The 22,804-nt window shown below is 41.6% G+C and overlaps 1 protein-coding gene across 6 annotated transcripts in view; it reads right to left on the bottom strand.

Annotated features, from left to right (window-relative positions):
- The window catches only part of SIDT1 (SID1 transmembrane family member 1), a 92,598-nt gene that overhangs the window by 14,941 nt on the left and 54,853 nt on the right, over positions 1 to 22,804 (bottom strand). For 5 of the 6 annotated variants that reach the window (XM_017858596.1, XM_017858597.1, XM_017858598.1 and 2 more), the window contains 10 exons: positions 20,532 to 20,575; positions 11,871 to 11,942; positions 10,382 to 10,527; positions 9,186 to 9,259; positions 8,237 to 8,303; positions 5,983 to 6,056; positions 4,889 to 5,012; positions 4,570 to 4,687; positions 1,989 to 2,125; positions 935 to 1,043 (listed from right to left, as the gene is read on the bottom strand). In XM_017858596.1, coding sequence (XP_017714085.1) covers positions 935 to 1,043; positions 1,989 to 2,125; positions 4,570 to 4,687; positions 4,889 to 5,012; positions 5,983 to 6,056; positions 8,237 to 8,303; positions 9,186 to 9,259; positions 10,382 to 10,527; positions 11,871 to 11,942; positions 20,532 to 20,575 — 965 coding nt within the window. The remainder of the gene's footprint in view (positions 1 to 934; positions 1,044 to 1,988; positions 2,126 to 4,569; positions 4,688 to 4,888; positions 5,013 to 5,982; positions 6,057 to 8,236; positions 8,304 to 9,185; positions 9,260 to 10,381; positions 10,528 to 11,870; positions 11,943 to 20,531; positions 20,576 to 22,804) is intronic. The other variant, XM_017858600.1, reaches the window with a different exon arrangement.

The following is a 22,804-nucleotide window of genomic DNA, read 5'->3' as shown; positions in this document are numbered from 1 at the left end:
TGAGACTCCTTAAGACACAACCAGAGGTAGAAAAAAGTGTTCTTTGAGGAACCAAGAATTTTAAATTTGAACCTAGGCCTTCTAAGTTGCAGTGGAGGTATATTTTTCCCTCCCTCCCTCTCTCCTTTCATGTATTTAATAGCTTTTTAGTCCACTTTATGACTTTGATGTTCTTACACATAAGCTGTGCAGGGTTTTATTTGGACTTTTGTTCCGGGCTTTGTTAATATCAGAGATTTGCCTATGTTTACATATAATAATTTTCCTTGAAATAGACAAAAGGATATTTAAGTCTGACTTCCCGTAACTTAAAATGATTTTTTTAAATTTAAATGCTCTAAAACCACTTGAATCTGTTTTCTTGTATGATGACTGACCAACAGCATATCACAAGGTGATTTCTGTAGAACATGCAATGCTCTCTGATGAGTTGGAGGGAGCTCAGCAGGTATCCTGCCTCTAAGATTGGCAAGTTGGTCTCAAAAGTTCCAGCCCTAGAATCTGAAAATATATAATTCATTCTTGACAACCATTTAGCATGGTTAGAGAAATGCTCCCTTTGAATTCCGCAAACTGAAAAATGTTCCTCTAGGTGGAACTAGTGGTATGATGATCATACCATTTTCTAAATACAAGTCAAAGTTTGGCAGACTGCAAAGTGTTTTCAACCAAGGGTTGGAGGTATACCTCCTCTCTGAGGTGTGGCAAACCTTAGTTTCTCAGCTGAAAATAGAACTAGTGGTAATAACTTATCACTATCCTATAAGGGAGAAGAAGCTCTTGGAGAGAATATATGTTATTAAAAGTGGCATAGAATCCAGAGCATTTGTTCATGGTGACCAGTAACACTTTCATTCAGCATAAGTAAAGGCAATGTCTGATTTTTCATTGAAGTTGATTCGGGGGTTTAGTAGAGAATTAACAGGTGACTCACCTATCTTGAAACGGCCCATATAATATATCTGGGTGCTGAGGGCTAGTGAGGCCAGAACGTGGATTGCAGAGAAGATGACCCAGAACCACACATCATTTTTTCCAAATACCTAGGAGTAAAGATGGAAGTTATCTTCGTCTGGGGCTTTCCCTAGAAAACTCATCAAAATCATCCTCTCTCCTGTATGTGTAAGGAGTCAAAAACAGCTGTGTGTGCATTCTGTTTTTCTCCCCCTCTGGAAACTCCCACAAATCTTACTCCCATGGGACAGAAAAAAAGAAAAAAAGGTTAAGGGACCAAATGAAAATGGAAAAGAGAAATAGGAGGGGCAGCTGAATAGCAATGGTGAAGAGATAACAGGTCTAAAGTGGGCGCGAACGCACTTCAGATAACCAAAACAGCCAACACGTGTTGCCCATGCATATTTAGAAAGTGGTTTCTGTTTTTTCGAGTCAGTCTCTCCAGTCAGCTTAAATACCCCTATTCCATTTTCACATGAGCCAGGTCTAGCTTTATATTAAAATTATCCTGTGGTGGTTTTACAGGTGCCTAATACATGATTAAAAATAACCAACAAGGCCGGGTACAGCGGCTTATGCCTGTAATCCCAGCAGTTTGGGAGGCTGAGGCAGGCGGATCACGAGGTCAGGAGTTCGAGACCAGCCTGACCAACATGGTGACACCCCGTCTCTACTAAAAATACAAAAATTAGCCGGGCGTGGTGGTGCATGCCTGTAGGCACAGCTATTCAGGAGGCTGAGGCAGGAGAATTGCTTGAACCCGAGAGGTGGAGGTTGCAGTGAGCTGAGATCACACCACTGTATTGCAGCCTGGTGATAGAGCAAGACTCTGTCTGAAAAAAAAAAAAAAAAAAACAACAACAACAAAAAACTAAATAACTAAATAAAACTATGCCATGAGCAGGCCAATGATAAAAGTGTGTCATGAACTGAGGATTTTGGTTAATTCAAACCCGTTCACTTGATTGTTGTTTGTTTATTGAATCTAGGGGGGCACTTTTTGAGAGCCAGGTGGAAGAAGGTGGGGGACGCACCACTCCAAGGACGGTGACCATGATGACCACAGCGAAGGAGGCGTAGGCAGAGTAGGCGCTGGCATTGATGTCTGGGTGGCGGGTCTGATAGAGCTTCAGCATGCACAGACCAGCTATCATGTACATGAAGGAGGTGTCTGAGGACCCAAAGGAGGAGCCAGACGATCAGGATTCAGTAGGTGACAGACAAATGATATTTTCTAGATTCTTCTTCAGCCTCTGAGTACCCCTCACTTCAATCCATGGACTATTTGCTACCTGCAGACTGTGTGGAGACCTTTAACATGTCAGCCTCCTTGAACATTCTCTAGGCAGATTCCACGTACTCCACTTCTAAACCTCTCTAAGGCTGCACTTTAGTTCACAGAAAAAAAACCATCTGATATAATAAATAAATAACTCCTCTTTCATGGAAGAAGAGTGTCTGATACGATAAACAAACAACTATCCTCCCTTGCGTTTTAGACACTGGTATTCAACAGCAATAACAAAAGAATTCCTAATGGTGATAGTGTAGGCAGTGTGACCATAAAATGAGCCCCAGATGGGTGTGGGAGGTCGTTCTCAGCACCCTAAAATATAACCACATTGATTACTGCACATTTATAGCTTTATAGCCCAGTGATGGAAAATAGCCAGAAATAAAATGTAGCTTACTGCATTAGAATTGTAGAAATGCAAATTAAGACAACAATGCAATGCCTCCATATTACTCAAAAACTTGGTAAGAACTTTAAATGTCTGACAGTAACAAATGTTAGTGATGATCTGGGGAACGGGAAGTCTCACACAGCTATTGGGAGTGGGAATTAATGCTTTGGAGAGAAATTTGTCAGTTTTTGGTAAAATAGAAGGTGCACAGACCAAGTAACTAAAAAATTATACTTCTAGGTATCCCAAGGAACTTCTCTTACATACATACAAAGAGACATATGAAGGATGCTCATTGTAGTATTATCTATAATAGCAAAATATGGGCAACATCTAAATGCTGTTCAATAGAGGAATTGAGAAATGTGATACTTTTTGTTATACAATATGACAACCCTTAAAAATGAGTGAACTACATGTCCTTGATATAATATTGATAAATCTTGAAAACATATTCTTGAATAAAAAAAGGCTGCAGAACACAGAATGATAAACTACTATTAATTTGCTACAAATATAGAAAAATTACAAAATCCAGAAAGGTAAATATCAAATTAATCATGGTTATTGCCTTTAGGGCAGGAAGGAGGAGATTAAGTTTGAAAGTGCGTCAAAACAGGACCTCAACTTTATCACAGTGCTTTATTCTCTAAAAAGCAGATCTAGGCAAATATTTAAAAGTGTTGACATTTGTTCATTCTGAGTGGTGAATGATACCATTCTCTGTAGTTTTCTCTATTGAAAATGTTTTCTAATTTAAAAAAATTAAATATGACAGAGTTCTGTGGTGCTCAGAGTTCACAACCAGAAGCCGGAGCACAAACATTAAATGACCGTTTAAAAAAATCCTCATCCTTGAGCATGGAGGGCGTCATTACTTGCTAGACAGCATCAGCTCTTCCCTTCCTCCTTCTTAACAGCATCTCAATACTAACTCAGTATCTATCCGCTTTCAATTCAGAAATGCACACTGTCTCAGCCCCTTTGCTTCAGGAAAGCTAATCCCACCTTTGGCTCCAGGGACAGGGCTGATTGATCTAAAGACAGTCCCACCTTTTTTGCTGATTGGTGAAGCAACCTGGGTCTGAGCTAACCAGCGCTTAGAGAATGATTCAAGAATGGGCTCATGGGGCTGGGTGTGGTGGCTCACACCTGTAATCTCAGCACTTTGGGAGGCAGAGGCAGGCAGATCACCTGAGGTTAGGAGTTTGAGACCAGCCTGGCCAACATGGTGAAACCCCATCTCTACCAAAAAAATGCAAAAATTATCTGGGCATGGTGGTGTGCACCAGTAGTCCCAGCTACTAGGGAGGCTGAGGAAGGAGGGTCACTTGAACCCTTGAGGCAGAGATTGCAGTGAGCTCAGATCATGCCACTGCACTCCAGCCCAGGCGACAGAGCCAGATGCTGTCAAAAAAAAATGGGCTCATGACTGTTTAAGCTACTGAGGTGTGAAAGGATGTTATCTGTGGCTTTCTCAAAAAACAGCTTCCTCGCTCTTAATGGAAGGCTCCTGGAACCCAGCTTGCCGCCTCTGGAATTGTTGGTTGGAGCTATGAAGACGGGGGCTGCTATAGTTACTTTGCCACCATCAGGGAAGATAGCCTGAGGATAAAACCAACAAACAGGCTTAGTACAATCAAAGAGATCACAGAGAAATGAAGGCAGAGACACCAGATAAATCAACCATAAGCCCTTTCTACATCTGGATGTCCTTATTGTTCAATCCAATATAAATTGGGTTCTCCATAACTTTCATCCCAAAGCAGTCTCACTGCTCAATTAGATCATGCTCTGTGTGGAGGTCCTCCACCTCAGCTCACATAAAATGCCATTTGATCCTTGCAAGCATGACTTTGACATTTTTGGGGAGGGTTCCAGGATGAGACTCATGATTCAAATCTGTATAGTAGATATAAATTCTAATTACCGAATTGGAAGTTGGAATAATTAGGGCAGACATGGTAGCAAGCACTGAGCACCCCTTCCATCATCAATGCAATGCCCATAGCATAGAAGAGACCAAAGTGTTTGGGAATCCCGTACTCCTGCAAAAGGAGAAAGGGTGGTCAATAGATATTAAATAGTGCCATATCCACCACGTCACTAATCTGGAAGCCTATGCTTCTGGTCTCATGCAGTTTGTTACACATAATAACTCATCACACCATCAAGCCAGATGTCCCACTCCTTTGCAGATCCTGTTTGGATCCATAACCCTCCCTAGCTCCCACCCACTCTCTCCTCACCATAGCAAAGAGGTCCTTGGCTTCTAGGGCTCTCCGATGGAGGATGTCCCGGCACAAGACTATCAGCAGGAAGAGGAAGCCCAGAAGCACGTGGCCCAGATTGCTGAGAATGTTGTTGAAGGCACTACAGGGATGAGTGAGAGGCCATGAGAGAGTCAAGACCATCAAAGGGACCAGAGAATACATGATGCATGAAGGAATGAACGAATTCAGCATCAGTGTTTTCCATTAACCTTTCCATAAGGTTTCAGGATCAGAAAAGCATTAGAAATCCTCTTTAACATAACTCCTTCATTTTATGATGCTTACTTAGCCTGTGACAATGTGTCTGTTTCCTCTCAAGAGCGCCTGCTTGGCTTCCTAACACCCTCCCATCCTCTCATGTCCCGATGGCATTTGTATAGTATGAGTCCTGGGAAGGACAGCTGCTTCAAAGACGGGCAAGTGTTTCAGCTACACTGTGAGAGTGAGTTCTCACAGGTGGACCCACGTAAGTGTCGATGTTCAGCTCTCTAATTGTGAATTTCAGATAAGTGTCAGCCAATCATAGCCAGCAGCTTTATTTGAGGAAACGAATGCTGGTTCAGCTCTGGAGCAAGAAGCCAGACTCCCAACTCCCAGGCAATGCTTCTTCCACGTCACCAAGTTCTGGTGGCTAGAGCATGGCCTGGGAGGCCACAGGGCTGGGTTTGTGTCCTGCGCTAGGTAGCAGCTGAGGGACCTTCAGCAAGTCCTCACCTGCCTTCATCTAAAAATAGGAATTGTAGTAATGTCTGTCTCATGAGGTTGTTTAATGGATCGAATGAGACAATAGGCTGCCAGCTCATGCCTGTGAACAAATGCCACCACAGCTAGAGATCTGACATTTTAAAAAATGTCACTGCCCTCATCTTAGCATGCTTAGGAATGTTTCCTGAGAACCATATACGGGAATGAGAGGAGCATACCTCGTCTCAACTTCTTGGTTTAGTTCCTTTTTACCCTTGAATAGGGTCGTTTCCCACAGTTGTTTTAGTATTTTAAAACTGAAATCACAACATTAGACAGAAAGGCATCTCTAAATGCCTCGTGGGCAACCAGAGGACTAGGTTTACCTCAGGACGCCCAAGGGGTGAGCACAGAGGAAGTTGTAGTAACAGATGTCCTGGTTGCCAGTGACATTTACCACCTGTAAAATCAAGAGTGAGAAGAGGAAATGTGGTTTTCCTCCGTCCTCTGTGCCCCAGCCGGAAGTCACAAAGAGCAGACAGGGCTCAGGGAGATGCACTGTCACTAGTTTACAATGTAACCAGTGCTCCTCTGCACAGATGGGCCATTATCTGCCACCTTACACAGCACAGGTGCTTTTTTCCGAAAAAGTTACCATCTTGCTTTGAATGGGAATATTCTGTGTACCCCCTTACGCAGCCCCAAGGTGGAATTCACCCAAATGCGTTTCCTTTGTTATCATGATGAAAGGACTATGAAATGTTAACATTGGGACGTTTCCGGACTGTCACACTATGTCTATTTTCCAGGTTAATGCAGAGGGTATATAGAGCTGTCCCATCCTCTGGGTGGAAATGGTAAACATGAGGTAGACACAAGGAGATGTGTGTTCAGTTTTCCCTATTTATCACCATCTCTGTCAAGAACTTTCCCAAACCACAGTCCAGGTGTATCTTCTGACAGTCCCCCAAAGTATGCAGAGATTTAGATTATAAACAGTGGTGCTCAAACCTCGTGAAGTCCTTGTTCTCATTACATAATAAGTATGCAATTGGCTAACTATTATTAGATCATTAACACACAAACTTGGCTGTATGTTGGAATCACTGGGGGTTTAGACACTACAGATGCCTGGCTATACCCTCAGAGGCTCTGATCTAATTGGGATGGGGTACAACTGGGACACTGGGATTTGTACAAGCTTCCCAGGTGACCTTAATTCACAGCAAAGTCTGAGGGCCACTGCATTAGAAACAACTTCAGCTTTGTGCTATTGTAAATGGGCTTTCTGTGTAATAAATTCTATAGAAGGTAATTTAAGTGACCTTGGCCTAGGATTCTATGGAGGAATGAGGATTCTCAAACTACTTTCATATTATTTTGCTTAAAAAATGTTTGTTTTATTTTACATTTTCTTTTACTGTAATATTTTGTTAGTTTTATGAAGCTCTTTCTTTCTTTCTTTCTTTCTTTCTTTCTTTCTTTCTTTCTTTCTCTCTCTCTCTCTCTTTCTCTCTCTCTCTCTCTCTCTTTCTTTCTCTCTTTCTTTCTTTCTTTCTCTCTTTCTTTCTTTCCTTTCTTTCTTTCTTTTGTTCTTGAGACATGGTCTCACTCTGTCACTCAGGCTGGAGTGCAGTGGCGCAATCTCACCTTACTGCAATCTCAGCTTACTGCAATCTCCACCTCCTAGGCTTAAGCAATCCTCCCACTTCAGCCTCCTGAGTAGCTGGGACCACAGGTGCATGACACCACTCAGCTAATATTTTTGTATTTTTGGTAGAGACACGGTTTTGTCATGCTGCCCAGGCTGGTCTCAAACTCCTGAGCTCAGGCAATCCACCTGCCTAGGCCTCCCAAAGTTCTGGGATTACAGACGTGAGCCACCATGCCAAGCCACGAAGCTGTTTTTAATTTTACAAAAAAATATTTTCCTTCAACGGGAAGGCACAGGCTAGATTAGCTACCAGGTTCCTTTGTTTTGGTCTGGAACTTTATTTACTCTACTCATTATCCCATAATGATCAGAAAGCTCAGAGTGTTAAGTAACAGATGCAGTTGATAGATATCATGACTGAATGAGCGCAAGGTAAGAATTTCAGACTGGTAGACAAAATAATACAAGAGATTGCAGCTCCCTTTGTGATAAAACAATTGGGAACTAGATTGAAAGATCAGTTAAAAATGAAGCAAATGGGCTGGGTGCCGTGGCTCATGCCTGTAATCCCAGTACTTTGGGAGGCTGAAGCAGGCGGATCACCTGAGGTCAGGAGTTTGAGATCAGCCTGGGCAACATGGTGAAACCCTGCCTCTACTAAAAATACACAAAAAATTTAGCTGGGCATGGTGGCACATGCCTGTAATCCCAGTTACTCGGGAGGCCAAGGCAGGAGAATTGCTTGAATCTGGGAGGCAGAGATTGCAGTGAGCCGACATCGTGCTATTGCACTCCAGCCAGGGTGACAGAGTGAGACTCAGTCTTAAAAAAAAAAAAAAAGAAAGAGGAAGCAATCGTGAATTCCAATTGGAACCCCAATGGGAAATTCTTGAATGGATCCTAAGTTGTACCTCTCTCTGTCAGCCACAGTGGAGACTCTCCCTGCAGAAAGCAAGCGGGGATTCTGGGGCTGGGGCAACACTTACTGTCTGGTAGGTAATGACCAGCTGGATCACGGGCAGTGCGTAAAACACAGCGATGGTGATGATGTTCCTATGGAGGCAGAAAGAACCAGAAATAGTTATTTTCAAATGAACAGTAGAGTCTTTGGTTAATATTTTTAAAAGAATGCTTCCACCCCGTAAGTCCATAATTAACTTGCAAAAATAACCAGAAGCTGATTATGTGGTTCCTGTTTCTCTAGTCGTTCTCTCCCCTCTCTTGCATTGGGGCATTTGGTACACAGTATCCTGTCTAAAGGGAAATTAAAGAAGTAAAGAAAAGCTTCCCTTGGATACTTTTAGTTAGGTTGCAGAGGCAAAAGCTGACAATACTAACTGAAACGTATTTTTTAAAAAGGTTAATGATTGGTACCCAACAAATATTAGGGTTTCTTTTTTCTTTCTTTTCTTACAACCATTTGTAAAACAGTGTAAGTAATACCTGCTTCTGGTTTAACCACATCATTTATGAGGGACTGTCTCTTTAGGCTGTTGTTAGATTGAACATCTAACAACTGTAATGAGTAATGAATGACGGATCACATGAAAGGGGTGTGGTTTCCAAACTGCTGGTCCTGCTATGAAACTTCATGTGGCCCCATTGTCCCTTATTTCCTTCTAAGATCTGTATGCAAGTTAAAGGGCATCCTTCAAGAGAAAATAAGATGAGGAGCTGTCACAAAAGTACAATATTCAGCTTGAGGGTTTCTGAGGGGAGAGATTTCTTGCAAGGCAGCTCAGCCTCTTGGCTGGGAGGGAGGCTGAGTCCATGTGTGTGGCCATCTCAGGTCTACGGATAGTTGGCTGGTAACATCATCCCCTACGCCTGTGCCTCATTAAACACTAAAACCTTGTGTCTAAGTGGTTGTGGCTCTTACAGAAAAAACTTTATGTTTATTTAAGGGAACCATGGTCCTGCTGGTCAGCTACTTACCAAAAATAAATTTTATATTTTTTGCTGACAATTCTCCGGTCCTTCCTGGACAAATCGGACAGGTAAAGGAACATCTGGAATGCCAAATAAAAAGAGAATGCAAAACTGTACTCAGCTGTTTATGCATGAGATACAAAGGCAAACTTAACACATGTCTCAATTTAAATTAAAATTGTTAAAATTATTCAAGGGGGCTGGGTGCGGTGGCTCACTCCTGTAATCTCAACACTTTGGGAGGCTGAGGTGGGCGGATCACGAGGTCAGGAGATCAAGACCATCCTGGCTAACACGGTGAAACCCCGTCTCTACTAAAACTACAAAAAATTAGCCGGCCGTGGTGGCGGGCGCCTGTAGTCCCAGCTACTCAGGAGGCTGAGGCAGGAGAATGGCGTGAACCCAGGAGGCGGAGCTTGCAGTGAGCCAAGATCACGCCCCCGCACTCCAGCCTGGGTGACAGAGCCAGGCTCTGTCTCAAAAAAAAAAAAAAAAAAAAAAAAATTTCAAGGGATACAGTTATTCAAATTTACTAAATTTGATTAAGTAAATCAAATTTCTTGATTACAATTATTTAAGACTTTTCTTTTAATGTTGTTTTTCCCATGATACCTTAATAAAAATCCTAGTATTTTCCTTGGAATATTAAGGATTGGCCGATGTGGGCAACTTATTGGAAGTCTTGAGTGCTTCTTACATGTCAAGAATTGATTTTCTAGCTTTCAGAGCTGTCTGCTGTGTGGTTCTTGAACTACATAGGGCTGACACTGTGCATTTCACCTTCATATCTTTTGCTGGATATGACACAAAATAATAATTACAAGCCAGAAAGAAATGAGCTTTCCTCCTGAAAGATGATATGCACAGAACCGGGGAGCCTTCCCCAGTACACCCCTCAAATGAATCTCTTCTTCCATCTGGTTGGATCCCTGCCTCCTCTATTGTCCACGGTCAGCCACTTCAGACCTTAAGAGCATATTAATGCTCTGTTCTCTTTAATGTGCTCACTTTCTTCCTCGAGAAAACAAGTGGTAATTAACAGAGTATTGCTTTTAGTCTGTAGGTACATTTGATTTAAGCCTTCTGGGAAATGTGACTTTCCCTGAAGGAAACAAAATAAAGGAAACTGAGGTACTGCTGAAATTTATTCTACTGCCAAACTTTCTGCCCTCTCAAAGAGTACGGCGAGGCAGAGTGGGTACCTTGGTCCGGATGATGTTTTTATCACTCTCAATGTCTGGCATGGTGTCAAAGTCGCTCTCCTCCACGGAGCTGTCTGTGTCTGACTGGCCTGGTGGCCCAACATCGGGGGAGGACATCTGCCTTCCAGGACTGGAGCTTGACTCATCTGAAACAGAGACAACTCATCTGCCTTCAAAAGCCATGGAGATCCTATGGAGCCCATTCCTCTATGCAAAAAGCACGGTGCAGACTCATTCTAGCAAATACTATGTTGATCCAAATGAACTCCTTATTCACAAGACCTGTTCTTTCTCTCTATTCCTTCTCAATGGACTTTTATTTTTCCTCTCCTCCTATTTTTATATTTAACTTGTCTATCTTCAGGACTGAACACATATTAGAATCTAAGGGCATCTGCTCTGTTAACTATTTGGATACAAAAATAAATTGTACTTATATTTCATGTTTCATATGTTAAAATATGAACATAAATATATACACATACACATGCACACAGCTATGTATAGCATCTATTGCATATATGTGTGAGCTCACACATATCTAACAGCTATACGTTTCTCATGGGTAAAGTATTTGTACACAGAAATCACCCACATGCCATATCTATGATTATATAATGAAAACAACATTCTCAGGAAGAAGAATCCCTCTGTTCCCATGAATGTTTCCCAGAGCAGATGGAGATTTGTGCAGCTTGATGAGCACATGAGCTGAGCTTACCTTCCGCTTTATTTCTTCTGTTCAGATGGTTTTTAAAAAATCCTGTTCTTACAGAACTAAAAATAAGTAGCCTGCACTGAGCCCACATGCTTCTCAAAGTTACAGAATGATAGGGCAGGAAGACAGGATTCCCAGTCCCTCTACACTGACATTTTAAGGAGCATCATTCATAGGTCCACAAGCAATATGGAAGGGCAGGCAGCTCAATGCGCTTCTACTCTAACAAGACAGGTCTAGGATTCCATTCTTTTCAGACCACTTAAGGAACATTGGGTTTGCCATTTGAACGACTGGGTGGCAGTCAGCAGGTTCAATTATGAAGTTAGCCAAAATGAAGGGTTGGTAGGCTACAGCCATGTTCACCTGCAGCACTGCCTCAGTCTTCTGATCGCCCCTTACTCCACTGAAACCTGAGTATGAAACAACTGGTCAATTGACGTCAGGCTCCCTGGGACACATCTTTCATGCCCTAAATCCAGGCTGGATATGAAAAAGTCCCTAGAGGGCCTTAGTATTAGATGGCAAACATTGAAGGAATTCTGCCCAACTGGGACTAGCAGATCCAAGAAACGGAACAACGGAACTGGAGAAAGTTAGAGCTGGGAGGAAGCTTCCAAACCTCCAACCGACTCATCTTATAAATAAAAGACAATCTCATAGGATAACTGCTTTGCCCACATCCCCAGTTATTAGTGGCTGGAATGCCTTTCTATCATATTCTCTGGAGAACTAGGAAACATTTTCATGAACAGACCTGGTAGGACATACCTATTGTTCCATAATTGCTCCCTTCGGGTGTGCTGGCAGCAATGGGATGAGATGCCACCATATTTCCAGAGCCTGTTAAAAAAAGTGAAGAGGCAAACACTTTACGTCCAGTTGCTAAAACAAAACAACACTATTCTCAGTAGCTTGAATCATCAGGCCACATTATTTTAAGTTTGATTTTCTTTTTACATTAATACAGGAGTCACCAAAACTATGACCCATCTGCCAAATCTAGCCTGCCACCTGTTTCCGTATGGCTCTTCAACTAAGACTGGTTTTTAAACCTTTAAGTGATTGGGGAACAAATCCAAAGAAGCATAATGTTTCATGTCAGGTAAAAATTATATGAAATTCAAATTTCAGTATTTACGTGTAAGTTCTACTGAAACACAGCCATCATTTCCATTGGTGGTCAATAAAAATATTCAGTTTTGTAAGCCAACTTTGTAGGTTTTTATCATATTTTAAATTTTTTATGTGTCCATTAATTTCCCCGTAAAGAAAATAATTAAAGTGTAAGTCCAAAACCTGGGTAAAGGTTTTGAGTTTATACTTTAATTTTAAGGACTAATGCAATGGCCTTGGAGACCCAATTTCTTTTCTTCTTTGGTGGTTTAGCCAAGAGTTGGCTCTGCTGGACAGCAAGGCTTTTGGCTAATGCAGCATTTTTGGCAGCCTCAGCGGTTCCCAGGGCCCTTAGCACACAGATCTTGGCCTTCAAAATGCAGACTTTGGCCCTCAGAATGCATGCTTCCTGGCACTGTTACTAGGCCTGGAGATCCCCTCATAAATTTCTTCTTATTTAGAGAAACTAGGTGTTACCTGGCCTTTCTTGGGCTAACCCATAAGTATGTAACATGTCATCAATACAATCTATGTTTTTCATCCAACTTCAAGTCAAAGAAACAGGTTACCTTCAGACTCTTAAGTATGAGAGATCAAATCGTTTGAGCACAGTAACAGTGCCACGTGAAGATGTTGTGTGCAGTCTGCCTGACTCTTTTGGACTTAGAACAGATTTGGCCATAGTTACAACATAGAGCTTTGCTGCTACAGCTGCTACTGCTGCTGCTACAGTACTACCTCTATTACTACTGACTGATGTTTATTGCAGACTTACTGTGTAGGACAGTCTTTAAAATTCTTTCCAGGAATTTACTCTTTTAAATTTTCAACAACCCTAGGAGGTTGATAATATTATTCTCACAATTTTAAAGATGATAAAAGGGAGATTCTGAGAGGTCATGTAATTTGCCCAGTCACTCAGAGAGTGGACGGATAGTGTTTCATTGTATTGATCTCAGTGAAACCTTACTTTCTTTTTATAAAAAAATTATTATGATTTCTTGGGACGGGGTCTCACTTTGTCGTCCAGGCTGGAGTGCAGTGGTGTGATCTTGGCTCACTGCAACTTCTGCCTCCCAGGTTCAAGCGATTCTCCTGCCTCAGTCTCCTGAGTAGCTGGGACTACAGGTGCACATCACCACACCTGGCTAATTTTTGTATTTTTAGTGGAGATGGGGTTCCACCATGTTGGCCAGGCTCGTCTTGAACTCCTCACCTCAAGTGATCGGCTTGCCTTGGCCTCCCAAAGTGCTGGGATTACAGGTGTGAGCCACCATGCTTGGCCTAAAAAATGATTTTTAATTGTATATATTAAGATGCACAACATGATGTTTTGATATTACGTGCACATAGTGAAATGATTGCTATAGCTAAGGAAATTAACATATCCATCACTTTCCATAGTTCCCTCTTCTTTGTTGTTATAAGAGCACCTAAAATCTACTCTCTTCACAAATTTTCAATATAGAATGCAATATTATTAACTATATATAGTCTTCCTACTGTATACTAGACTTATTCATCCTACCTACCTGCAGATTTGTACCTTTTGACTTACAGCTCCTAATTTCCTCCCACTCCCTGTACCTGGTACCCACTGTTCTAATCGCTATTTCTATGTATTTTACTTTTTAAAATATTCCACATATAAGAGAGACCCTGTAGTACTTTTCTTTCTGTGTCTGGTGTATTCCACTTAGCATGACATCCTCCATGTTTTTCCATGGAAGGCATACTGTTGCAAATGGCAGCATATCCTGCTTAATAACCTTCTGTTGTGTATATATTAGACAAAACTTATCTTTTTAACTGAAAACACAGGAATTTTCCTTCAAATAAGAACAATTGGTAGTAAATATGTTACTTTCATATAGTGCTCAAGAATACCTTTTGAAGAGCAAAGAGATTGAGGCTCATTTGCATCTCCACTGTAATAAAGTCACATTTTAAAAAAGCACAGCTTTCGCTTTTTAGATTGGAAGCTGCTGCCTGCCAGTGATTACCCATTGGTGTGGGTCATGCTGCATCTTCTTTCTGTTTAGTTCATTGCAGGGAGTCTCATGGAACCCCTGGGTTGCTCTTATTCCTAGATAATGTTGTAGGTCTTTTACATCACCCTCAGTATCTTTCACATTTTTCTCTTTTCAAGCTCCTTATTTTATTTTACTTATTTATTTCTTGAGACTGGGTCTCATGCTGTTGCCCAGACTGGAGTGCGGTGGCACAATCACGGCGCACTGTAGCCTCAACCACCAGGCTCAGGCGATCCTCCTGCCTCAGCCTCTTGAGTAGCTGGGACCATGGGGTCATGTCACCATACCTGGCTAATTTTTCAGAAATTATCTGTAGAGACGGAAACTGCCTAGGTTGACCAGGCTGATCTCCAACTCCTTGACTCAAGTGTAGAGACAGAATCTCCCTAGGTTGACCAGACTGGCCTCCAACTCCTTGACTCAAGAATCCTCCAGCCTTGGCCTCCCAAAGTGCTGGGATTACAGGTGTGAGTCACCATGCCTGGTCCAAGCTCCTTATTTTAAGTCACTAACCTATGTCCCTTCTTTAAAATGTAATTTTGAAAATTATTAAGTGTGCAAATAGTAAATGAAGAATGACACTAAAATCACAAAATGCTGAGAATATTATCATATATTTTACCATATATTTTATCATATAATATTACCATATGTTTTAAAGATGATAAAAGGGAGATGCTGAGAGATCAAGTAATTTGCCCAGTCACTCAGATAGGGGATGGATAGTAATTCATTGTATTGGTCTCAGTGAAAACTTACTTGTTTTTATACAAAAAGATTTTTTAATTGTATATATTAGGATGTACAACATGATGTTTTGATATTACGTGCACATAGTGCATTTTGGTGTCACTGGAAGTCCTCTGATATGGGAAGTAGAAGTGTGTGTAGGAAAATGCTGGAGTTCAGTTGTAGCAGGAGGTCGAAATGGTTCGTGGGAGCCAATGTTCTCTGTGTGTGTGTAATCAAAAGAAAACAAAACCAAAACTAAAATCAAAGCAAGTGAACAAACAAAAACAATCACTGTTTTGTTAGGTGACAAATTCACTAAAAAGACAAAGCCAGCTGTGTAGGTCTGTTCAGACTTTAATGAATCACTGATTTCTGTTTTCTGCTCCAGCTCATCACTGAGCACGATCTGGTTTTGATGTTGTTGCTGGCTCTGTTCATTTTGAGGCAGCTGCAACATCATGGGTTCTGTGACGGACAGGAGCACCAAGATTTTCATGTGCAGTGCCATTGCCAGCATGCAAAAGTGTTTTCACTCTGTGGACTTTTATACGCACCATTTAAATATGAGATTGGCCAACATGGGATAACAGTATTCTTTTCATTTTGCTTATGTCTAAAGCCTTTTAAGAATGCAAAAACCAAGGCATTTCCTTCTAGACATCAAGTATGGTCTGGGAAGGCAAACCATATCTATATTTAACTGTATAGTATATAGAAAGCAGAATTCAACATAAAATATCAGCTTATAGGACAGACCAAGATGTTCTGGCTGGAAATAGCAGATACATACGATTGTGAATGATCTCATCCGAATGAGGAAACTTGTTTTGATATATGTTTCTCTGAGCTTGAGCCCCCTGCGTCTGTCTACTTCACTGACATAGAACAGGATATGCTTGCACACTTGCTTTTTATGTTAAACGCCCTATGTGAGGAGAAAATTTTCATTTCATTTTGAGCATGTTTGCGTCTTTCAAGGACTTCATATTTATAGTTGCCTTGTCCCATTCTGTCTCTGAAGACTTAACAGGTTGGAAGCTGAAGAGGGAGTCAGAAATGATGGGAACTAGCTGCATGATTATTTTTTATTTTTATTTTTATTTTATTTTTTGAGATGGAGTCTCGCTCTGTCGCCAGGCTGGAGTGCAGTGGCACGATCTCAGCTCATTGCAACCTCTGCTTCCCGGGTTCAGGCAATTCCCCTGCCTCAGCCTCCTGAGTAGCTGGGACTACAGGCACACGCCACCACACGGGGCTAATATTTTGTATTTTAGTAGAGATGGGGTTTCACCATGTTGGCCAGGATGGTCTCAATCTCCTGACTGTGGGCAATCCCCCGGCCTCAGCCTCCCAGAGTGTTGGGATTACAGGTGTGAGCCACCATGCCCGGCCCAAATTTTATTTTTATGCCAATTTCCTACCTATTCCAACTTAGTGTCACGTTTTGTTTCAATAGTTGAAGAAAAAATGAAGAAAACCATCATCTTTGCAGATGGATGTAAAAGTAAAATTCCTCTAGAAGAAAAAGTTGAACAAGAAAACTGGAAAAAGAAGAGTAGAGATGTAGGAATAGAATTTGAGACCCCTGGCCACTAAACGGCCTGTGTTCCTTGAGTCCTCCACGTTCCACACTCTCCTTGTCTTATCTCCACCAGATCTTGCTTTTGGCTAAGAGGCTGGTTCAGTAATGGCTCTATCCAGGGAAGGATTGGGTTGGCCATATGGTTCTTAAATCTACAACCGATTAGGCTTGTCAAGCTCTTGCATTTGAGAAAGTAACCTCCTCTTCTGCTGCACCCCCAGCTCCTGGTGGCAACTCAAGGGGTCCCAGAGGCCTATTGAGGAGGCTTCATTATTTTTCTCAGTTGGTAACTGAATTTCTGTAGAGGCTCTTTAACAATTATGTGAAATGTGGGGTTTCTCTCTGATAAAGCCAGTGGAAGAAACGTTTTTACAGCACAGAGCCTTTCTTAGATTCTCTAAGATTCTCACAGATGCCCTGTCTTTGGTATTAGGTGATGATTAGACAATGCAGGGTCCAGTCATTCATAGTACAGTAAAAAAGTCCCTTCAAGTCCCCTGGAGCAGCTCTTTGCCAACACTATTTCCATCTGACTCAGGCTCCAGGGTCTAATCTTCTTCATCAAACGAAATATGAAATACATTCTTTTGCTTTTTAGTATAGTTGGAGCCAACATCGAGATTTTCACATACAGCTTAATCAAATGACTGCAGACATATCAAAGAAAAACAAATGCAGAGTAGCCCACAGATTTTCTGAGTGCATCCTTCCTAACTCCAAAAGAGCTGCCACCAATTTGGCAACCTGTAGGGACCTGATTCCATTTCTTCCACTTTAGTCACGTCTAAGGTGAAAGCATTAGGCTAAGTTCCATAGATATCTAGCTCCACAATGATGTGGGCAGACACCATATTAAGTCTAGTGGGATCCTCTTCCCCTTTCAGAAGCTGCTTCTAGCATTTTCTCTGGACATAAGCACCCAAGGCATTTCCTGTAACTCTGAGCTCTATTGAACTTCCTGTGCCCCATGGTCACGCTGATCCTGGCCTTGGGAGAGAAAGACATTTCTGTATCCTTGTTTCTTCCCTGAATGTCTCTTATTAGCTTCCACATATGGTCCTTACTTGCCTCTGTCTCTTGCTCCTGGCTGGTTTCTCGATGCTCTGTTTGAGATGCCTAAAAAAGTCTCTGGTTCTTCCCTTGGGCAGAGCTTGTCTTCTGCTCTTGGTTTAAGCGTCTAGGTCTTGACTCTCCAGTGGTCATGACATCGGGGGCGATACCATCATTCCCTGTGGCCTCTCTACATTACAAAGGTTCCTTGTTTTCTTCCTATTTCAAAGCCCTTTGTGGTGAACATTCCTATTCCCTACTTCCTACCTAAGCTGGCTTCTTATTTAGGTGTCCTCATGTGTTTAGGTCCATGGTTCTCAAACAGGGGGAGATGGGGAAACAGTTTTGCCCCCAAAAAGACATTTGGCAATGTCTGGAGGCATTTTTTTCCCGAGACATGGTCTTGCTCTGTCACCTAAGTTGGAGTGCAGTGGTGCGATTTCAGCTCCCTGCAGCCCCAGCATCCTGGGCTCAAGCGATCCTCCCACGTCAGCCCCCGAAGTAGCTGGAGCACAGGTGTGCACCACCGCACCCACCTAATTTTGTTTATTTGTTTTCATAGAGACAAAGTCTCACTATGTTGCCCAGGCTGGTCTCGAACTCCTAAGCCCAAACAATCCTCCCACCTCTGCCTCCGCAAATGCTGGGATTACAGGTATGAGCCACTGTGCCAAGCCTGGAGGCATTTTTAGTTGTCCCAAGGAAGGGCAACTCCTAGAATCTAGTGCATGGAGGTGAAGGATGCTATTAAACATCCTATAAGATATGGAATAGCCCCCAACAACAAATAATTATCTGACCCATAATGTCAATAATATTGAGTTTGAGAAACTCTGGTCTTAAAGAAGAGGACCTAACCTTAATTCTGAAAGTAGGTTTGTCTGATGTGTAGGTAAATCTGTTCTTTGCAGTGACTGGTTTAACAATAAGTGTATGATTCACTCTAGGCCAATAAAACACAAGAAGTTGCTGAGGGCTTCTGAAAAGATCCTTCTCTCTGGTGTTGTCAGGTGAAGGTGTGAGCCTTGACCCATCTCACTGCCAGCCCTGGGAGTAAATTGAAGCCAAGGGAATGGCAGGGAAATGGACCAGAGCCACTGGACTCATCAATCCTGAAGTACATATTTTGGCTCAATTTCCAGAGCTAGGAGTCTCTTTCTTGATTAAGCATGTTTGAGGTTTTTTTTGTTGTTGTTGTTACTGTTGTTACTTACACCCACATGAATCTTAATGATGCATCTTTACTCTTTCTGCTCACTCATTGGTTTCCGCTTACCGTCAGAAGGGTACCTCCAGCTCTTAGATAATTTTCAGAGCCTCCCTGAACCTGGACAATGATCTGGCTCAAGTCCCAGCGTTGTCCACTTATGCTTCAATGTTCAGCAGACCCGTCTGAATACATAATTCCTTTCATACATATTGTTGTAATAAAATGACTTTACTCATACAATAAAAAATAACAGATTATCCATTCAGAGGCTACCCAACGGGATTCAATCGATTGGATGTAAGCCTAAGTTCAACTAGGCCTAAACTAATCACAAAACCTGGAGACACTGTAGGAAAAAACATGAGATCCAGAGAGCAGACAAATTCATTTAAATATTTGATGACTAAAAGGGAGAAGAGCAGTTAGAATTTTAAAGCCATGAGAGCAGGTGTTCTTTTATAGTCTTTTACACTGACAGCTGAATGTTTATAAAACAAAGTGCTTGGGTGGCTGGAAAAACAGACATGCTGAGATTAAGGAAGACAAACATTAAGAAAAAGGAGCAAACTCTCCAGCAAAGGGAGCAATCATCCTGCTGGAGGGGTGTAGTGGGTGAGTTTGACTCTTTCTAAGATTCTGTGACCTCATTTAAGTGTGGAAAACACACACCTAAATATCTGCTATGTATGACTTAAAACCAAGTTCCACTGCATATTCCTTTTAACCAAATTCTTGCTCTGGGCCGAATAACTTAAGAACACTGAGTTTAGGTTTTCAAAATGAGGACATTTAAATTTTCAAGTTTGTTAAAAGATTAGGTCATTGAATTCCTTTGTTCAAACTCTCAGAGTGGAGGAAAAGGTGTAGCACAATCACTGGATAGTCAATTACTCTGGATTCCCCCAAGTTATGACACTCTTTATTATACTTGCTAGTGTCAAGTATTTCAGTTTTCTAGACACTTAAAAAAGCCTCCATCTCAGTTTGGGAAAAGTAAACTCTGTATTAGAATTGGCACAATACATTCTTACTGTTGTTCACAAATCAGCTTTGGGATATGAACAATTATGTGTGAATTAGGTAGGAACAATTATGTCCTAGAAAAGCTGAAACTTTTAAAAAAGATGAATGGCTGACCAAAGGTCTGTGATTACAAGGGACACTCCTAGTAAAGGTTTTTAGTGTGAGCTCCGCGTCTCAATAATTATCAACTGCAGCAACAGTCTCCAACATTTTTGGCTCCAACATTTAGGGACTGGTTTCATGAAAGACAATTTTTCCACAGACAGGGGTGGGGATGGGTTATGGCATTAGATTCTCGTAAGGAGCACACAACTCAGACCCCTCGCATGCACGGTTCACAGCAGGGTTTGCTCTCCTATGAGAATCTAATGCTGTCACTGATCTGACAGGAGGCAGAGCTCGGGTGGTAATGCTCGCTCACCTGCCACTCACCTCCTTCTGTGCAGCCCAGCTCCTAACAGGCCACAGACCAGTACCAGTCCATGGCCTAGGGTTTGGGACCCCTTGAACTATAGAATTGGTTTTCACTAGCTCTGCTTTCCAACTGCAGGCTAGATTACTCTGTGGGATAGGAATCAAGGGAGGGTTTGTAAATTGCAAAAGGCAGAGAGGTAAAAGAAGCATGAAATGGGATGTTGTCACACTATGAGACATCATTTTGAATTGAAACCAAGCATTGCTCTTACCATCATTGGACCCAAAGCTTCCATCAGTGGATTTTCTGTGAAACCTGCAAACAAACACATACACATGCTCCTAAGACAGCGAAAACCTCAGCATTTTACATTTGTTCCTTATAGATTTTGTTGCAGATTTGTCTACTAGGGTCTCTTCAGAACATGTCTTTGCGGCCAGGCGTGATGGCACACGCCTGTAATCCCAGCACTTTGGGAGGACAAGGCGGGCGGATCACAAAGTCAAGAGTTCGAGACCAGCCTGGCCAATATGGTGAAACCCCGTCTCTACTAAAAATACAAAAATTAGCTGGGTGTGATGGCAGGCGCCTGTAGTCTCAGCTACTTGGGAGGCTAAGGCAGGAGAATCACCTGAACCCAGGAGGCAGAGGTTGCAGTGAGCTGAGATCATGCCTGGGCGACAGAGCGAGACTCTGTCTCAAAAAAAAAAAAAAAAAAAAAAAAAAAAAAAAAAAGAAAACAAAACAAACAACAACATGTGTTTAGATATGGAGAAATTGGAACTCTGATACACTGCTGGTGGGAATGTAAAATGGTGCAGTCACTTTGAAAAAGTTTGTCAGTTTCCCAAAAAGTTAAACAGAGTTACCATATATCCCAGCACTTTCACTTTCAGGCATATACATAATTTATTCGTTCATCAGTTTTCAGACGTAATTCACATACCATAAAATTCACCCTTTAAAGTGCTTAATTTAGTGAGTTTTAATATTAGATTGGTGCAAAAGTAATTGTGATTTTGCCTTCAAAAATAATGGCAAAAAGGCAATTACTTTCACACCAATCAAATACATTCACAAAGTTGTGTAGCTCCCACCACTATTGAATTCTAGAATATTTTCATCATCCCCAGAAGAAATTTCAAACCCATGACCAGTCACTCCCCATTCCCCACTCCCCATCCCCTGGAAAACACTAATCTACTTTCTGTCTCTGTAAGTTTGCCTATTTTGGACTTTTCATTAAAAATGAATCATATTATATGTGAACTTTTGTGTCTAGTTTCTTTCACTTAGTGTAATGTTTTCCAGGTTCATCCATGCTGTAGTATGCATCAGTACTTCAGTCTTTTTATGGCTGATAATATTCCATTGCACGGATATACCACATTTCATTGACATGCTTGCACTTAATGGGTATTCTGGTTGTTTTCACATTTTGGCTGTCATGAGTAACACCGTTATGAACATTTGTGTACAAGTTTTTGTGTGGACATATGTTTTCAATTATCCTGGATATATAGCTAGGAGTGGAATTGTTGAGCGTGAAAACACTCTATGTTTAACTTTTTTTCCAAATTGTTTTCAACAGTGGCCGCATAGCAAGAACAGTCTTTCATCTCCGGAGTCTTGCTCTGTCGCCCAGGCTGGAGTGCAGTGGTGTGATCTTGGCTCACTGCAAGCTCTGCCTCCTGGGTTTACCCCATTCTCCTGCCTCAGACTCCCATATGTCTTTATGTCAGTACCAGAATCCTGATGACTGCAACTTTGTAATAAGTTTGATATCAGAAACTGCAAATCCTTCAACTTTCTTCTTTTTTTTTCAGGATTGTTTTGGCTTCTGGGTCCCTTTCATTTTCATATGAATTTTAGGATCAGTTTGTCAATTTCTGTGAAAAAGCCAGCTGGGACTTTGCAAGGGATTGTGTTGAATTTGTAGATTAATTTGAGGAGTATTGTCAAGTATATTAGTTTCCTACTGCTGCTGTAACGAACTCACAGACTTAGTGGTTTAAAACAATACAAGTTTATTATCTTACAGTTCTGGGAGTCAGAATATCAAAATGTGCCTTATATGGCTAAAATAAAGGTGTCAGCAGGGCTGTACTTCTGGAGGCTCCAGGGGAGTATTCATTTTCTTGTCTTTCAAGCTTCTAGAGGCAGCCTGCATTTCTTGACTCATGGCCCCTTCCTCCATCTGCAAAGTATGTCCTTCCAACCTCTGCTTCCTTTGTCGCATTTCCTTCTTCTGCCTTTGACCTTTTTGTCTCCTTCATAAGAATTCTTGTGATTACATTAGGTCCACGTAGATAATCCAAGATAATCTTCACAACTTTGTCACATCTACCAGTTCTTTTTGCCATGTAAGGTAACATATTCACAGGTTCTAGAGATTAGACATAGACATCTTCTGGGAACCATTATTCTATCTGCTGCGTTATCTTAACAATATTAAATCTTTCAGTCCATGGACATGGGATGTCTTTTCATTTGTTTAAATCTCCTTTAATTTATTTTTTATTTTATTTTTTATTTTTTTATTTT

This window comes from Rhinopithecus bieti, unplaced genomic scaffold, assembly GCF_001698545.2.
Source record: "Rhinopithecus bieti isolate Rb0 unplaced genomic scaffold, ASM169854v2 scaffold_45617, whole genome shotgun sequence".
In the NCBI taxonomy this organism is placed as follows: domain Eukaryota; kingdom Metazoa; phylum Chordata; class Mammalia; order Primates; family Cercopithecidae; genus Rhinopithecus; species Rhinopithecus bieti.
Note: the sequence above shows the minus strand (reverse complement) of the source record. Positions and strands in the feature narration are given on the sequence as shown.